Here is a 19833-nt window from a genome sequence, read left to right as displayed (position 1 = left end):
TTGATAACTGGCAAATAGAGGGAGAAAATGTAGAAGCAGTGAAAGACTTTGTATTCCTAGGTGCGAAGATTACTGCAGATGCTGACTGCAGTCAGGAAATCAGAAGACGCTTAATCCTTGGAAGAAGAGCAATGACAAATCTCGATAAAATAGTTAAGAGCAGAGACATCACACTGACAACAAAGGTCCGCATAGTTAAAGCAATGGTGTTCCCCGTAGTAACATATGGCTGCGAGAGCTGGACCATAAGGAAGGCTGAGCGAAGGAAGATCGATGCTTTTGAACTGTGGTGTTGGAGGAAAATTCTGAGAGTGCCTTGGACTGCAAGAAGATCAAACCAGTCCATCCTCCAGGAAATAAAGCCAGACTGCTCACTTGAGGGAATGATATTAAAGGCCAAACTGAAATACTTTGGCCACATAATGAGAAGACAGGACACCCTGGAGAAGATGCTGATGCTAGGGAGAGTGGAAGGCAAAAGGAAGAGGGGCCGACCAAGGGCAAGGTGGATGGATGATATTCTAGAGGTGACGGAATCGTCCCTGAGGGAGCTGGGGGTGTTGACGACCGACAGAAAGCTCTGGCGTGGGCTGGTCCATGAAGTCACGAAGAGTCGGAAGCGACTAAACGAATAAACAACAACTCATCAGTCATTTTCATCCATACTTGGGTCTCCAAATGGCCCAATCACAACAACCTTTGTCTTGTTCCTATTTATCTAATCCTGACACCTATATCACATTCACTCAAAACAATTTTTTGCCAAAGCTTTTCTGATTTTTTCATTATCACCATTCACTACAGTATAACATGCAACTATCACTAACCTATGGATTCCGACTTTCCTATGTACCCAAAACAACCTAGAAGACACCAATTCATACTTTCTAACATACATTCTAGCCTTTTCATTAATAATTAAACACATACCTTCACCTCCCTGTGTATATTTACTTCTACTCCACAAGATCAAAACACCTTGATCCCTCTGTCTTTTCTTGAATTCACAACATTTTTTCCCTTTCATTCATTTGTTCTCTTTACTCCTCTTACATTTCAAGTTGCAATTTTCATTATAGAGTATCTTCAATATAGGGACTACCTTGCAAGGCAACAGATTGTTGCCAAAACCTTACCAACTCAGAAATACACACACTCAGGATGCAGAGTATTATGAATAAATCATTTTACATACAGCAATTATATTAAACAATGGTAAAGTTCAAATTTTATCTTCCTTGGAAAGAGGCCATAATTATCTTTTATTGATTTTATTTATTTATTTAACTTAAATAAATTTAATACCTCTTGACTATGAAAGTCCCTTGGCAGTTTATAATAAACTGTTCTGTACCAAATTATGTCTAATTGTTTCTTAAAGTTATTTATATGCATTTTTATCAATGATGATTAACTGTCATGACCCCGTTGTAAGGCACAAAGAGCCTTACAATGTGGATCATGATCATTAAGAGAAAGAGGAAGGAGATAATTAAATCAGCGCTTAAACCAAGCACCCAAAGCACCCACACCCATGGAATCATATGCAGCTGAATAGAAGGACTTCAGATAAGCAGCAATAAGCCGCACCTGGTGCCCTGGAGGACACACCTGACCCAAGAGGACAAGGACAGCCACCGGGAAAACGCCCACACAGCCATCAAGAAACCCATCAAGGGGGATTGGGGACAATGAAGGGTGGAGGAGCACGGGATCCCGCAAGAGGGTATATACAGGGCACCTCACCACCGCACCCCCGTTCCCGTTTTTCTTTCTGTCAGAACCGTTTCAATAAACCGGAAATCCTTAATCCCTATTAAGTGAGTCCGTGTCTTATTCAGAGCGAGGCTGACCCTGACATTAACTTACTGGATGAGGCTTGCTCTCAGGTTAGTAACCACAAGACCTTACCTTTTAGCACTATCACCAGCACATCTATTAGACACTTTTACTGTAAACCGCCCAGAGTCCCTCTTGTTGGGCGAGATGGGCGGTGGCAAAATATAATAAATAAATGCACACACACACACACACACACTATAAGTCTGTGGTTTGATGGGACCTACTTCCAGTTAAATATGTACAAGATTATATTCTATATTCCAATTATATCCTCATTCTTTATAGTCCCATTTAATAGGCTGATTTAATAGTCTTAATTTAATTCTACCTTAATAGGGTATAACTTTGGGGCATATACAAATATCATAGAGGGGACACAATCTAACTTTTGGAGATGTCATATATGTACTGTGACTTGCAGCTTAACCACTTCATTTGGTATGATGTAATGAATGAACAATTTCTGTTTTATTGAATTAGTGGGAAGTATGTATTTATTAACTAGGCATGAAGTATTTATTTGATATCTGCATTCTTTATCTGCTACACTAAAATCCTTTAACTCATCATCACCATAGCCTTTGCCCACTTGGACTGAAATGCAGTATTTCTAGATCACATCAGTGGGAAGAAATCTGGTCTTCAGCAATTCCACACATCTAATTTTGTAGCCAGCATCAAAATTGCCAATGATATTTCATAGCAGTGAATGCTTCCTAATTTTAATACTTCGAGTTTATAGCTTCTATTTATCCACAAAAATGTGAAATCAAGAGCTCCAATAGCAAGTTAAATTTTTAGGGGACAAATCTACCTGTACATTCCTGGCTAATTCTTGACTGTTGATACTGACCAATGCTAAAGATGTTATTTGAGTTATGGTCTCCCCATAGAGTGGAGAATATGTAAGGAAAAAAAAGAGGGTTTTTTCGTGTTTACTCAGTGGTTGGATATTCATGAGACACTGCATATGAATGTAACAGAAAACTCACATTAACTGAAATCTAAGAAAACAAAGATATTACATTAATTACATTTTTAATCCAACAAATAGCTAGCCCATATAAACATCCAATTTAAAACTGGTATGAGGCCTAAAATGCACACTCAATTGACTTGACTAGATTATGAACTTACTTCTTTAACCTATCCTCTAATCTCTATGCAGTTTTTCTAACTGAACTAATGTCACTTCAGGATCTAATTTCAGCTGACTTGGCGATTGGTGACAAGCTCCTACCTACATATATTCTGAAAATCTAGAATAAGTTTGACTGAAAAAGCTATTCTAGTTCAGAGTTGTCATCCCATCTTTAATAAAATATGTAGTAGTGCCATTCTCTCTTATATCCAAAAAAGTATTCCAACTTTATTGACATAATGACTGCCATTTTTGAAAAATTCTGGGTTCTATCCAGACCAATATACTTTGCATGTGACAAGAGACAGATTCATGGGTCTTAATATTTTTGGAACTGGAGAAGGAGGAGACACCACTGCAAGCATCTCTCCTTGCATCAGAATGGAGGAATTCCACAAGGAGAAACCTAGCAGCATATCTTAGAGGATGAACAGATTTATATGAAAGGTCAGGCTTTCCACAGGTATCTGTAATACAAGAGAAGTGTTTCTTGTGTGCAATGGCTTCTCATTTGCTATCACCTTCCATATGTGCATGTAACAAAATACATACTATTGTTATATCATATTAATGCATTCTTCTTATACCACTTCTTGACCAATACATAATTTGTTTAATACTGCTGAAATATTTTCATTACCAGGAATCTGCCCCTAATTTCACAGCTCTGGTGTGATTATATTTTAAAACTGTGGATGAACTGGAACATTCATAAATATTTTACAGCACTTTAACAACTAAGCCAATGGGCTGGGATGACTGTTTCAAACAAAACAGAGTTCTTATTAATACTAAGAGCAGCCTTCATTTACCTCTTGTTGCATGTATCTGAATTTTATAGGGCAGGTCAGCAAATATTTTTTTCCCTTAAAATGTACATGTTCTGTGCATTCATGGGTTACGCCATTTATCTCTTTTCAGCATGTGTATCATTCAACACTGGTTTTGGCTTCACATATATTTTTATAACTAGAACAACAATATCTCAGAATATTAAATTGGTTAAATGAGGATGACTGAAGAAATATACTTTTTAAGCACTAGATTCTTTCATCAATTGATCAAGAGATAGAAGAGGGGAAAAAAGATGTGGAAAATGTGGCTGAAATTTGTGGCTAGGCTTTTGTCTCTTTTCAACTATTGTATTAAGCTAATGTAAGAAAGCTTTGTATAATATCACAGATGCAAGATCCATTTTAACATTACTTGTACAGCATACTATTGACCATCTAATTATACTGAATTTCATTTATAAACATAGGTAACCACTAAGTTTATGGAGACTTTTTATACTGCTCTAATAGAATATTGATTGAAAGCAAGGTTTGAGTGAGTTGCCATTGAATAGTGTAGTGTCATACAAAAGGCAAGGTCGCAGCAACATCCATTCCAATCCTATAGCCTACTTTATATTATAATTCTTTTTCTTTTATCTTTTTACGTCTGAACCCAATGGTAGGCTTTGTGGAAAGCCATGCTTTCCAAATGAATATTTTTCTTGGTGCATACTGTCATGCTGTATTTAACTACCTCTTGTATGATATTGACCACAACAGGAGAAAGCTCAGAGTGTTCTACGTATGGAATCAACAAAGTTACTGTATAGTGTAGGGGAACTTAAGAATTATACATCCCACAAATGTCTATTTTTCAACATACTTCTACTTGAACAGGATCAACTCCTGGTTGAGACTGCACATGAACAAACAGTCCTGACCATCTGGCTGCTTAAACTCTAACCAAAATCCATTATCGTTGAGATGATGGCATAAATACAGACCAAATACAGTGTAAGAGTATGCCCCTTTTACCGATGTTTAACTAGCTAAAAAGGTGGGGGGAGGGGCTGAACAAGGAACGCAATAAGGTGTCAATCTTGGTTCAAAGGCTTTACCTTGAAAACCCTGGTGCTTAGCCTTTGAAATATGAAGGCAGATTGTTACTACATAATTTCCACATATCAAGAGTTAACACTCATGTTTTCATACAGTTAGAGTATTCAAACAGGTCTCCTAGCTAATCCTTGGAGAATTCAGACTAAATCCTGCTTGCCATTTTTATCTAAAACTGCTTAGGTAGTTATTGTCTGGAAACTGCCCAGGATACATAAATCTCTTGCAACTGGCTGCAAGATTCTGAGATACACACGCTTTTTCATATATGAACTCTTAACAATGAAGAGTGCAGTGGTGAGAAAAACAGCTTCCCTTTGGCCAGGTATTATCATTTCCTGACCTGGAGGGGCGATTATTTAGAGGAGAAACACCATTATCGGTGACAGTTCGCCATACCAAAATACTGGAAAACCAGGATTTTAAAATCTAGGAGGGAATTGCCACAGGTAAGGGAATAAACTTTCTGCAGCTAATTTTCACTGTAGAAGGCAATAAGAGGGCAAGGCTCATCCTTCCTTTTCCTTCTATCATATATCAAGAAATCTAAGAATGTATAAGAAGAAATAAATTGCAGAGTTATAGAATACATTTGAGTAAGGGTGTGTAAAATTATTCCCCACTGTCTCTTATGAAGATTGACTTCTACACAAACTATGCATTCCCAACATGACAAGCTGTTGGAAAAACCCAGCCAGCTTTGCTCACCCCACTGGACAATCTCACACAGACTCCTTCAAAAATCAGCTCTTCGAGCACTGTGGAGGGCAGGAGGCATAGCTGGTGGAAAGGTGGCTCTCCAAAACTCAGTCAAAGGGAACAATGCAAAAACAGACAAGTTGCTTTCTCTTGAGGCAGAAGGATATCAAAAAAACCCACTGAGTCTCTGAGAAGCTGTTTGGGATATTCCCTGCTTTGTAGGGGCTCTTGTGAGGGAACAAAACAACAACAACAACAAATGCTGTTAAATGCAGCACTTTAATTGTGTGTAGAAGCGACCACTATATTACTAACGCTTTGTCTATGCAGATGCCCCACCCAGTCTACAGTCTAATCAGCTAGTTAAGTACTTGTTGCTTCTTTTGGGAGTGATAGTCAACTTGCAGTATGCAAGTGCCAAATCCACAAATAAAGCAGAAACTCCATCTTCATTATTTCACAGACTGGGATCTAATGGGATCAGTAGGCGTGGCCTAGTTCAAAATAGAAAGGGTAGATTAATGGCAGCACACCGTGTTCCCTGGGACTTCTTGCAATTTCATTCTCCTTATTCTTATTTCAATTCTTTGCTTTGGTGCTACAGTACTAAGTTGTCAGTGAGAAAGGCTGCTGCTTTGCTGTAGCCTTACAAACATTTTCAAGGCTATAAAGGAGGATGTTTCACCTTCCAAGGTGATTTTGGGGAGTCATGCTGTACATGAGCGATCACTACTGTCTTTATTGCTTTTAAGCAACAGTGATTCATGCTGTACAACAGGAGAATTATTGCAAGTCCCCAACACTAGGGTGCCACCTTATGCCAATCTAATGATTTTATTCTAGTCCACTATTGCAAAGACTGTTCAACATACCTGGTGACAGCAGCAGATTCTTATTGTTTGTTTTAGTTGAAGCATCTAACCACCGGCAGGCAGGTGTACTAATTTCTGGATTTTCCAGATGTTGTAAGTTCATGTAATTCTTGTAGAATTTGATTTATTATTTTAATGAAGCCAAGTTTCAATCTAAAGTATTGAGTATATATTTAAAGTCTGCAGCAGCCAAAAATAATCATATTGCCTCAGATGGTGTGTGTGTCTTAGTATATGGGAGGAATCCTCTGCCAATACTTTAAAAATATTGCACAGATTTGGATGTCTCATGAAACTGGGATTCAGAACTCATATACACACAGAGATCTCTATATAGTTTAAAAAGGAAATGGCTGATAAGCATCGTAACCAAGCAGGTAAATGCTTTCCACTGAAATGAATGGGAATGTATTTCTAAGGGTGCATTGGATCTAGCTGTTAAATCTGTTGCAATTAAAACTACGAAACTACAAAGATGGGAAAAGCCTTCCAGGGAAGAAATGGCAGACTGAAGATGGCTCCATAAAAAGCGGAGCCATTGACCATACCAGAATGAAAAGCCGGCAAGTAGACCGGGCTTTTCATAATTCCTCTCCGGACAAGGAGAGGGCTTGAGATTGCCCACTAATGTTCCAGATAGTTGCTCCTTGCGAGGAGACTGCAAGACAGTGGTCTCTGGCGGGTTTAGAGCTCTGGGAGATGAGGGAATAGCCATCTTGCTCAAACCGCAGTTGGCACCTTTGAAAGGACACTGAGTTTACATACTTCCTTTTCTAATCACTTGTGGAAATTGCTTGTTAACTGCTTTCCAGCTATTAGGAATCTTGGGGTTGACAAGTGTTACAGCACCAGGTTTCCTTTAATCCTTAGCGAAAGAAGTTTCAAATACAAATTTAAGGACATAAAAAAAAAATTTGGGGGGGGGGAATAAACAGCCAAAGGGTGATTAAAACTTTGCTTTTAGAAAGTCACAAATGGACTAAGGGTCCAGATAAATTTGAAATAAGATTTTGGAATTAATTATAAAGAATCCTTCCTGTGGGGAAATGCTTTTGTTTTGAATTCTTTAAAAAAAAGGTAAGACTTTAAAAAATTGGACTCTAGAGGGAACTAGAAGGAACTAAAGCATTAGACATACAAAAGAAACTGGCTGATGTCTTAATAATTAAAAGGAATATACAAATAGCAAGCCAAGAGAGTAATCTGGATAATCTTCCTATACTGGATTTACAAAAGAGACTTGTTAAAGCTTTGAAGAATTTTGTGAGAAGGGACAAAGAAAAAAATGAAAAGAAATCAAGTGGTGGTGTTACAACTCCAGAGGATTCTGGATGAAACAGATTATCTAGACCCCTTCCAGTCGAGTTTCAGGCCAGGACATGGGACAGAAACAGCATTGGTCACACTTATGAATGATCTCTGGTGGGAGCGGGATGGAGGGAGTGCATCCATCCTGGCTCTTCTTGACCTCTCAGTGGCTTTCGATACCATCGACCATGGTATCCTTTTGGGGCAGCTCAGGGAGTTGGGGGTGGGTGGTGTGGTTTTGAGCTGGTTCACCTCCTTCCTCCAGGACCAGTCCCAATCGGTGATGAGAGATCCGACCCTCAACCCCTGCTGTGTGGGGTGCCACAGGGTTCGGTTCTCTCCCCTCTCCTATTTAACATCTACATGAAACTGCTGGGTAAGATCATCCATCGCCATGGGTTGAGGTACCATCAGTATGCTGATGATACTTATATATATATCTCCATCCCAGGTGAGGTAAATGATGCGGTGGCTGCCCTCTCTCAGTGCCTGGGGGCTGTGGGAGTCTGGATGGGGAACAAAAGGCTTCAGCTGAACCCTGGTAAGATGGAATGGCTGTGGATTGATGGCTCCTCAGTATCCGGGAAGTTGTCATCTTTAGTTCTGGATAGGGTTGCACTGCTCCATACTGGAGCGTAACTTGGGGGTCCTCCTGGACTCACGACTCCTGCTCGAACAGCAGGTGGCAGTCGTGGCCAGGAGGGCCTTTGCACAACTTCATGTTGTGTGCCAGTTATGCCCTTTCCTGGATCGAGATGCCCTCCAGACAGTCACTCATGCCCTGGTCATCTCCCATATAGACTACTGCAATGCGCTCTACATGGGGCTACCCTTGAAGAGTATCTGGAAGCTTCAGTTGGTCCAAAATGCGGCCATGTGAACAGTGATGTGTGCTCCAAGATCAGCACACATAAAACCTTTACTGCGCGAGCTGCACTGGGTTCCAGTTTGCTTCTGGGTCCAATTCAAGGTGTTGGTTATCACCTTTAAAGTCCTACATGGCATGGGGCCAGGTTACCTGAGGGACCGTCTCATCCCCATAACATCGACCTGTCCCACCTGGTCATGCAGAGAGGGCATGCTGCAGATCCCGTCAGTAAGGCAATTCCACTTGACGGGGTCCAGGAGGCAGGTCCAGGAGGGTGGATGCCACCTCCTGGATGGGGTCCAGGAGGTAGCACCCACCCTCTGGAACATTCTGCCCCTGGAGGTGAGACAGGCCTCTTTGCTTCCGGCCTTCCAGAGGAGTCTGAAGACCCGGTTCTGCCACCTCGCCTAGGATGGGAAGGGCAATAGTTCTTCCTGAGGGTGGCTGTCCTGTAGTGTCCTCCCCCCTGAGCAAGATCTTGTCACTGCTGGATTTTATATTCATTTATTTTCTATTTATATTGGCTATTTGTATGATAATTAATGTTTTTTTATAGTTTTAACTCCCAATTTTATTATAAACTGCCCAGAGCCCCCCTTGGGGGAGATGGGCGGTAATAGAAATTTGAAAAATAAATAAATAAAAATTAATAAAATAAAAAAGTTCTAGAACATTATTTGAAGGGACTAAAGATCAAGATTGATAAAAGTAAAAAGGAATATTTATTTATCGATCGGAAGGTCGGCGGTTCGAAACCGCGCGGCGAGGTGAGCTCCCGTTGCTCGTCCCAGCTTCTGCACACCAAGCAGTTCGAAAACATGCAAATGTGAGTAGATTAATTGGTACCGCTTCGGCGGGAAGGTAACGGCGTTCCGTGAGTCATACTGGCCACATGACCCGGAAGTGTCCTATGGACAACGCCGGCTCCAAGGCTTTGAAACGGAGATGAGCACCGCCCCCTAGAGTCGGACACGACTGGACTTTACGTCAAGGGAAACCTTTACCTTTACCTTTACTATTTTTATAAATAACTCAAGGCAGTGAACATACCTAATACTCCTTCCTCCTCCTATTTTCCCCACAAGAACAACCTGTGAGGTGAGTTGGGCTGAGAAAGAGTGACTGGCCTAAGATCACCCAGCCGGCTTCCATGCCTAAGGCAGGACTAGAACTCACAGACTCCTGGTTTCTAGCCCAGCACCTTAACCACTAGACCATACTGGCTCTCTTATATAAAGTTGGTTTAATTTAATCAAGGTTAAAATAGATAGGTTGTTATCTCTGGTAACCCTTAATGGAGTTTTGCTGACATTAGGACAGAAATGATGAGGCTTTAAGGATTTGTTTATAGATAAGAGATGGGATATGGAAAGAAGAGATCATTTGTTGCACTTTAAAAGAAGGTGATAAGTTACTAAAATTGTTTATACTGGTGATGAAGGGGAAGTCATTTCTTTATATATTTCTTTTCTTTTTCTTTACTATATTCTTATTTTTTCTTTCTTTTCTACTTTTCTTTCTACTTTTTCTTTTCTGCACCTTCTATTTTTTCTTTTTTACTTTTTTTTTTTAGTCTGTAATAGTTTTTATTGCTGTAATTGTAATTTTTAACAAAATTACTATAAAACAACTACAAAAGATGAAGAGGATAGCAATAATTACTGGAGCTAAATTTTAACTTAGAATTTCACTAAAGCTGAAGATCTTCATAACTTTAACCTATTAAGCCCTAGCACAGTTGTCAACAAGCAGGGCAAAGGCACTCTCCATGTCTCCTTGGACTTTCGAGATTGTGTCACAGTAGAATACAATCAAGAAACCTTTGATCAATAGGACGGGGTGGTGACAGGTACTCCTAATTCACTGTTGTTAGTGATTATTGACAAACTGGTAATGATCATACTGCAGCATGCCATTCAGACTAATGACATTAGCATTCCGTAAAGGTCAAAAGAATGATTAGAAAAAGAATTCTATATGGTTAGATCTCATAAACCCCAACCCTTATATATCCTTGGAGTATAGAAAAAGTAGAGCTTCTATTTCAAAAAGAAGGGGTACAATCCAGCATTTGGGTAGAAACCTATGCTTGAAGGTTCATAAAATCTATGTCTCTATAAATCACTGCACAAGATAGCTGCTGAACATACGTGCTCATCGGCAATTGACATGCAAAATATGCGCTATGGTGCATAAAGTGGTTTATTGTAGAAAGTTCAATAGATATCATTGTTCTAATCCTGAAAGCGAATCAGCTGCCACTGAAATGGTTTAGACTAGGGATAGGCAACCTCTTTATGAAACTGCCCAATTTCTAAAGATATATATGAAGTTTATGTAGTGCCCGAGGCTTTCCATTGAGGTCAGAATGACACTGGATATTGGAATGGTACTTTATAGCCTATGAGCTTCTCATTTATTTTTTTAAATTAAAGTAACTAAAAAGAAAAAAAAAAAACAGATTGAGAACAGAGCCTGACAGATGCTAAAAGTGTCTATGCTTGCATGGTACTCACAAATACCAAATAGTCAGCATCTTGTTTTGAGCCACAAGAGGTCCTAAGATATTCTTGCTCTGGTCATCAATATACATAGTATAATAATATGACAAAATTTGCCTCTGTAGGCTCTTGCTGGAGCAGCAGTTCTAATGGTTTGCCAAAGCCTGGTGTTACTACCAGAACAACCTAATCAATTGTATCTTTCTGACACGTGTCACACTAGAAACAGACTTTCATTTTCCAGTAAACTTGAAAGATAAAAAAAGATAACTCTGCTTTTTGTAAAATTGGATCTTGTTCAATACAGTACATAACTAATAACTTCATGTTTATATAATGATTATATAGGGTGGAGAAATCAAAGAAATAATGAATTAAGTATCTTAGCGTAATTATTGTACTTACTTTGAGAGACTCTTACTAGCTCAGTGACACTGAAAACACCTGATGTGACAAAACTGTCTTGGAAGCCCAAATGTCCTACAAAACACAAGAAAATTACAGATGTCATTATCCAGAAGCACTTAATGACAGTATTCTCAAATAACTCAGTATCATTTTAATGTGAAAGAAACTGAATATTTAATTTTCCACTTATCATTAATTGCTATTTAGCTAGGTTGATATATGGTTAGAATTTAGAGAAATTAACACGATATATTAGCCACAAGAATTGTACTTATTAAAATATCACCACTGGAAACCTGAAAGAAAAGGAAGTAATTTTAATAAATATTTACCTCAGCTGACCCTAATTACTTAACTACTGAAATTAAAATACCATACCTAGGAATAGGACAACTCATTTTAAACATTATTTTTCACAAAAACATTTGATCAGGATTATCCATTCATATGTACAAAGCAGAATGTAAGGATGTATTTTTCATTTTCAGATGTTACATTAGGGAAATCTTAAAAGAGCAGCTGTTTAAAAATGTTTGAAAGTGAATATTTTCAAAAGGAAAGGAAAAAAGAAAAGAAAAAGAAATAGTTTTAAAATGAATGTTGCAAAATTCTTACATAAGGAAGCTTCACTCCTCCAAAGCTCTTTAAGAGGTAAAACGTACAGTTGCTTATTGTTTTAATAAAAGCATTTTACATCAAATGTTATTTTCCTTTATGTAGCAAATATCCTGATTTAAGTCCTATGAACAATCTCCATCTTTGGATAAGACAGCTTCACCACATATCATTAAGTATACACCATGAATATTTTCTGGTGACTGAACATAATTTGAGATAATATATAAAATCTGTCCAAATCTACAGATTAACCAAAATTACCCACACCAAAATTAAAAGTCATTTATTTTATTATTTATTTACTTATTATGGAATATATGTCATGCTTCCTCTTTTCAATGGAGAAACTCAAATACAAACATCAAAATAATTCAGGGGAAAAATAAAACTGAAGTACAGTACATTTTTTCTGACTGCATACACATAGACACACACAAATACACACCAACCCACCTCTACTGTTAATTGCCATGAGTCCTGGGAGATTATGGTGATATATAAATAATCAAGCATTTTCTAGTAATATTCATAAACTAGGCATCTATGACATTATTTACAAGACACCTTGGGAGAATAATTGAAACAATAGCAATATGCCAAATCATGTGTACGCTGATCACATGTTACACATACAATCTGATACAGCTATTAAGTTAGAATCAATCTGAATTGTAGTCAGACATACAGTTATGAATTTAACTTGTTCATTAACATGTTCTTGGAGGAAGAAACAACCTCTTAGCCTCCACATGAAGTTTCATACTGGAATGTCAATGTTAGAAACAAGAAAAAGGAAGCAAGTTCGAGATGGGCCAAGCAGATACCGTAGATAAATAGAATTGAGAGCCTAGTTCTCAAATGTATGTCCAAACCAATAGTAAGATCTGGGCTGAATTCAATACAGCAAGTTCAGTTTAAAAAGGGGGAGGAAGAGGAGGAGAAAGTAGGGTTACCATGCCTGGGCTGCAAAAATCTGGAGGATTACAGGTCAGATACAGTGGTCATACGAAGAGGAAAATATGTCACTACTTCTGTTCTCATGCTAGGAGCATGGCAAGCATTTGGATTCTTCAGGTTTCTAACACTGGAATTCCCAACTGTAATTGCTACAATCAATAAACTACTCATCTATTACTACTCTCTGTATCTTTAAGTAGTTTGTAGTGTTGAAACGAAAGTTTATCAATGAAAACTTCTATCTGAAATTTGGAGGGGGAGGCAGGGAAAATGGGAAGGAGGTTAATTTGGGAATACAGGCACATTTAATTTGAAGGTTTGGGGTGGTTTACCAGGTAAAGTGGCAACAAGTGTTAAAGAGGTTTGGTGTGGTGGAGCTCTTCTGGATAAAAAGTCCCACAAAAGACTTTATGTAAGAAAGTTCACCATTAAAACAACAGACTTTCTGATTTTTGCATGCAGACAGAGCTTAAAAAGTTTATGCCTGACATTGTTATCTTTAATTTGGAGAAATACAAGTAGTCCTTGCTTAACGACCCTAACTGGGACTGGCAACTCCACCACAAAGCAAAGCTAAGTGGGAAATCACGTGACCATCACTGTGCTTTCTGGCTGGAAAGAGACAAGACTACTGAGTTTCAACTTCAGCTTTTGTTTGCCTCCTAACCACTCTCCTGCCCTTTGGAAAGCTTGAGTACCTGCTTACTGTTTTGTACACATCAAAAGCAATATGACTGTGCCACAGCCTGGGGCTGAGAGCTGCAGGCACGCTATGCAAAGAGCTTACTCTCTTGAAATCACTTTGGCTCCAGGCTCTCCACTCCGTGAGGGAGTGGGAGTGGGAGAAAAAAAGCAAGCAATTTCTGGAGACAATCTCTCCTTTGCCTGACCCTTTCCTGTTGCTGGCACAATCACATTGCTTTCAATGTGTAGAAGAGCAAACAGCTTGTTCTCTTGAAATCCCTCCCCATTTTCTCTGCTCTGCCGGAGGGGGGTGGTTAAGCAAATAATTTCTGTAGGCAATCTCTCTTTTGTGAGACTTCCCCCCCTCCTGCAAAGTGGAGAGATTGGAGAAAAGTTGTGAAGAGAGTACTGTAAGCTGTTCGTGTAGCATGCCCATAGCTCCCAGCCCTGGGCTGCTGGCATGATCACACTGCTTTCGACGCATAGAAGCGCGAACAGCTTATTCTCTTGCAATCCCTTTCTCTACAATCTCTCTGCTCTGTAAGCAGTGGGGGGAACTACAGGTCAGGCACAGGACAACACATACTGACTGTAATGGCGATCATGTGACCGAGGGACACTGTGAAGGTCGTAAATTGGTCATAAAGTTGTTTTTTCAGCACCATCGTAACTTCGGTCACTGAACAAGTGGTCAGTAAGCCAGGACTACCTCTACTGTGAAATCACAACAGCTGGAAATGAACATCTACGAATAGGGAACAGGAGGTTTTAGGCCTGTCCATATCAGATTAGAAATTGTTTCCTGCCTCCAATTTAATAGACTGCAATAATTAATACTTTGTTAACTCTGGCATCCAAAATTAGTAGGACCTGTCATTTGTAGCTTTTGGCAACTATCACAAATCTCTTAAATAAGGTATTTTCAAAGTATGGCAACTCTTCAGTAGAGTAGTATGTGCCTGGCATGTAGCTTATTCAGCTGAATCTAAATATTTCTATACGCAATGGCCCATGAAGTCAATGATACTCAAACATCCTTACATTTGTAGTTTGCAATGCGATTACTATTGCAAAGGTTATTTTGGCTTCAAATGACACTAGTAGAACTGTTCTATATATATTTACCCAGCTAGACATCTATCCAGGAGTAAGTTCCACTTAGTGGAGCTCATTCCTACTGAGTGCACAAACACTTGTTGTCAAACTCAATTTTGACAGCTAGAATACATGTCAATATGTAAAACTGAAAAATTTGGAATACCATTATTGTAATGGTATGTGAGAATGACCTTTAGAACACCTAAACTTGTGCTTAGGAGCCAGACTAATGCTTTGGAAAGCGCTCATCAGGTATTATATGAGTAAATGCCTTCACAGAAGCCAGGTATCTAATCCAGTGTTTCTCAACATTAAGGTGTGTGGACTTTAACTCCCAGAATTCCCCAGCCAACATGAACTGAGGTTGCTGAGATTGAGAAGCACTGGTCTAATCTCTCCAAAATGGCCATGATGGATGATACCTGCAGCAGACTGAAGTGTTCAATAGAAGGTAGGCATATCTAATCTATTGATGAAGCATGCTGGATTATACCACTGCTATATGTGTTAGGAACGGCGTTCCGAGTCGTCATGCTGGCCACATGACCCGGAAGTGTCTATGACAACGCCGGCTCCAAGGCTTAGAAACGGAGATGAGCACCGCCCCCTAGAGTCGGACACGACTGGACTTTACGTCGAGGGAAACCTTTACCTTTACCTTTATGTGTGTTAGGAAAAGAGGTAAAATGCTATATTCAAACTGAACAGCTAAAGAGGACTTTATGCTGCCTCAGCTATGGCTAGGAGGATATGAGGATGAAGTCTTACTTCACTTAACTTTCTGGCTGGTTTCCTTACAAGGAATTAGCCAGTTAGCTCATACTTTTATTTTAACAGAATAACACTTTACTCTTTTATCATATATGGGTCAGCCCGATACAGGAGGCTAAAAGAAGAGAAAGGCAGCAGCTGCTTTTTATATCCTGCAATGGCTGTTCCATCTGAAAATGGAAATGTGTATGACTTAGTGGTCCTTTTACTGAAGAAACAAAGTTGAAATGAAAAGCATGAAATAAAATAAATTAGGAGTATGGAACACTAGGTGTCAGGGAAAAGAGCTGGAAACTATTCTAGCTAGATTTTTTTACTTCATGTAGATGTAGATATATATTCTCCACTCTAGAGTGCCGGTTTGGTGTAGTAGTTAAGGTACCAGCTTGAAACTGGGAGAGCATGAGTTCTAGTCCTGCCTTAGGCACAAAGCCAGCTGGGTGACTTTGGGCCAGTCACTCTCTCAGCCCCAGGAAGAAGGCAATGGCAAACCACTTCTGAAAAAATCTTGCCAAGAAAACTAGTCCAGGCAGTTGCATAAAAAACAACCCCCCCCCCAACAACTACAGTCCAGATGAACACTTGTTACTTCATAGAGAACCAGTTTACGGAGCTGAAATAAAGGCAGTAAACTGTAACACTACAGAGAATTAAGTCAACTATCACTTTTTCTTCCAACTTGTCTCTATACTACCCCAAAAAGTGTTAAAGAGAAGTTGTCCTCATGACCTACAACCCTCAAAGGCTAGTGTGCATGGTCCTGCTATCTTCCCATTCAGATGACCGAAAAACAGCTGAGGAGGACCATGTTGGCCGCAATGAATGATGGCAGTTTAAGTCCAGTATCATCTGGTTGGTTGCAAGTATCAGCAGCTACAGAGGTTAGTGCTGAAATGTGTATCAAGACACAAAGCACACGACTAACACACTTGTATTAGATGTTAGGCTCAAGTATGTAAAGGTGAAGTTTGTATCATGACATCACTTCACATGGGTTATTTTGATGGAGTCTTGGCTTTCTTCAGATGCCTATGGCTGAAAGTTGCCCATTCTTTCTTTAAGGGAGATGCTAAAAATGGCATATAAAATGACAGCTGTTGCTGAATTTTGAATTTCCATAATAAGGTCTCTGGCAATCATCCAATTATGACCTCAAGAGCAACAACTTGGGAAGCAATTACAACAAACAAAGTAACAGGAGAAGGAACTTAGGACTGAGCTGCTCCTTTACCTGTGGAAGATCAGAAGGGCAAGTTTTCAATCTAATATTTTATTATTAGATTTCTATCTGACCTTATTTGTACAACTCAAGGCTGCATACGTAATGTTCCCTCCTCCTATCTTCCCTGTGACAACAACCCTGTGAAGTGGGTTGGGCTGAGAGAGTGACTGACCCTACCTCACCCAACTGCCTTTCATGCTTATGGGAGAATGAGAACTCTGGAACATCTTGCCCCCAGAGGTGAGATTAGCCCCATTGCTCCTAGCTTTCTGGAGGGAATTGAAGCCATCGGGCTTGGGGCAGGGAGGAGAATAGTCATACTTGGGGTTGGCTAGTGCCTTGAAGTCCCCCTCCTACGCAAGGACTGAATGAGACCACAGCCATCGGGATTTTATTATATTTGGTAGTCTTTAAAATTGTTTTAGTCTATATTTTATATTGGAATTTTATTGTATGGTTATTGTTTTATGCTGTATACCACCCAGAGTCCCTCTGTTCAGAGGAGATGGGCGGTGACAAATTTGATAAACAAACAAACAAACAAACAAACTCACAGTCTCATGGTTTCTACTCTAGCATCTTAATATAAAAAAAATAAATATGATTAAAATTGAAACTTTAAAAGATTAATATACAACAAGTAGATTAAGTAAGTTACTATTGCTATAATATTTAAAACAAATCAATAATTTGGGGTGAAATAAAAATTAACAATTTATTCATAGCACAGATACCCTTTCAGGAGCTACAACACAGAAAACAACAGATGCCTTGTTAGCATTTTTAGCTTTTGCACATTTCTAATCCAAAGAAAAATGTTCAGAGCAGAGAATCATCATTATTAATAAACATTTCCATTAGTCAGAGTAGATTATGACACAGTTTTCAAATTCCTTTCAAAATAATTGAAATGGAATCTACAGAAGATTAATCATTTTGGTATATTTATGGTCTCTGAAAAAGACAGAGAAAATAGTAAAAAGGTGTATTTTTAAAAAATCATTGCTGCCATAATTTTGTTGGCTGGTTGCAACAACAACAATTGTAGCTGTAATATATGAAATAACATTGGTGATTTTTTAGATTCAGCTTTAGAATCTTCACCCCACCTCAGTGATTCAAGATAGCTTAAAAACGGATCTTAAAAAAAGGCATATAAAAGGTACTTGTTGCTCAGAGTGGTCCAGACAGAACAGGAAAACAGTGATTTACCATTAAAATAATAACTATGGGCACACCTATGGCTTCTATGCTTCCCCTCTCCCCTTCTGCTAGTACAATCACAGAGTTAGAAGCTTTTGCTTCCATTTTTAATTAAAAGCAATATAAGAATTTTGTCCAGCTAGGTAACAGCTACTGTATATAAACTACTGTATATAAAAAGCTACTGTAAATAAAGCCGACTAGGTAAATATTGTATATAAACAGGGAGCAAACCCCACACTCACTAGCACTGATGATGTTACCAAGTTGGGTAATGAAATGTCTGCAAGCAAACAACCAAGCTCAGGGAGTACCAAGGACCCACACTAGAATCTTAACCAAACGTTAAATATACAGTAAATGTTGGCTTTTACTGCTGCTTGTTTTGTATTTCATTGCTGTTTGTTTTATATTTATTGTTAATTGAAATAGTTAAAAAATCTTATTGCTTTTTATAATTCTATACCTTAATGTTTCAAACATTTTACCATTATTTTACAATTAATTATTAACCTGCCAATTTTATGGCCAATTTTTTATGGATAAACTCTTCCACCACTGCAGAATCATCTTTCTGTATGTGACACAACAGGAAACACTGTTATCCTTTCAGGACCAGATGATCACCAAACATGTTCCCCCTAAATCTGAGTTATTAGGAATGGACCCTCAATCTCTCTCTCTCTCTCCAATTTGTCCCCGCCCATCTCCTCCCTTCGGGGGACTCTGGGCGGTTGCTGCAATGTGAATGAAATAAGGGGAAGGATTAAACAGGTGATAATATACTGCTTGCTTTAAAAAAAGAGTAACCTGCAAAGCCTTTTTTTTCCATTTATGCATGGCAAAATAGATATAAAGTACATTAACTGAATCTATTATAAAGCCTTCTTCTCTTGGAACAATCCTTGATCTAAATTTCTGCTGAACTTATTATTAAATCCTATATGCCACCTCAACTGCCTTAACACTCATTAGTTTATGATACCATAATATCCTAAAATAACACAATGCCAATTCAATGCCACAACACAATCAAAACATTGGCAAAATGTAATTCTTATCCCAACCATTACATTAATATTCATAGCAGACTGACATTTGTAACACAGCATTCTCTTATCAACTTCAAAATTATTGTCCAATTCAGCACAACCAGTCTTAAATCCCTGGAATTATTGTTGCCGTCATCATCGTGGAAGAGGTCAGAGGCCAAGCTGTTCCAAAGGAGGGAGGGCATAACAATTTGCTTGATTCTGAGTCCCCCCACCCCACATTTTTTACTTCCCAGGATCTTGCAGCATGCATTCTCTGCTAGATCATATTGAATAGGCAAATTCTACTTGGAGTAGACTGTTTTGGAGGAAACTGGGTCCCAATCTATGTAACACTTTATAGGTGATAACCAAAACCTTGAATTGCACCTTGAAGCACACTGGCAGCCAATGCAGCTCTCGTAAGTTGTGTTAGATGACAGTAATGGCTCACACCTGTTGTCAGATGGCCTGCTGCATTCTGCTTCAGTTTTAGCTTCTTTATGGTCTTTAAGGGTAGACCCCTGTAAAAAGCAGTCCAGACATAAGGTGAGGAGGGTATAAGTGACTGTTGCTACTGCTTCCATTACAAGAGGGCTGCAACTGGCACACCTTCTGGCCACAGTCTCTATCTGTTCTTCTGCCAGGAAAAGTCCAGAAGGACCCCACCATTGTGGACCTGCTGTTTCAGATGGAGTGCAACCCCACCCAGTGCCAA

At 39.0% G+C, this 19833-nt stretch overlaps 2 protein-coding genes across 4 annotated transcripts in view; one reads left to right on the top strand and one right to left on the bottom strand.

Annotated features, from left to right (window-relative positions):
• NFIA (nuclear factor I A) overlaps positions 1-19833 on the bottom strand; it is a 327174-nt gene that overhangs the window by 107816 nt on the left and 199525 nt on the right. For all 3 annotated transcript variants that reach the window (XM_063298036.1, XM_063298033.1, XM_063298032.1), the window contains exon 4: positions 11529-11603. In XM_063298036.1, coding sequence (XP_063154106.1) covers positions 11529-11603 — 75 coding nt within the window. The remainder of the gene's footprint in view (positions 1-11528; positions 11604-19833) is intronic.
• The window catches only part of TM2D1 (TM2 domain containing 1), a 310656-nt gene that overhangs the window by 193315 nt on the left and 97508 nt on the right, over positions 1-19833 (top strand). The window lies entirely within an intron of this gene.

The sequence above is a fragment of the Candoia aspera genome, chromosome 3 (assembly GCF_035149785.1).
Source record: "Candoia aspera isolate rCanAsp1 chromosome 3, rCanAsp1.hap2, whole genome shotgun sequence".
Taxonomy (NCBI): domain Eukaryota; kingdom Metazoa; phylum Chordata; class Lepidosauria; order Squamata; family Boidae; genus Candoia; species Candoia aspera.
The sequence above is the reverse complement of the archived record's forward strand: the minus strand, read 5'-3'. Positions and strand labels throughout refer to the sequence as shown.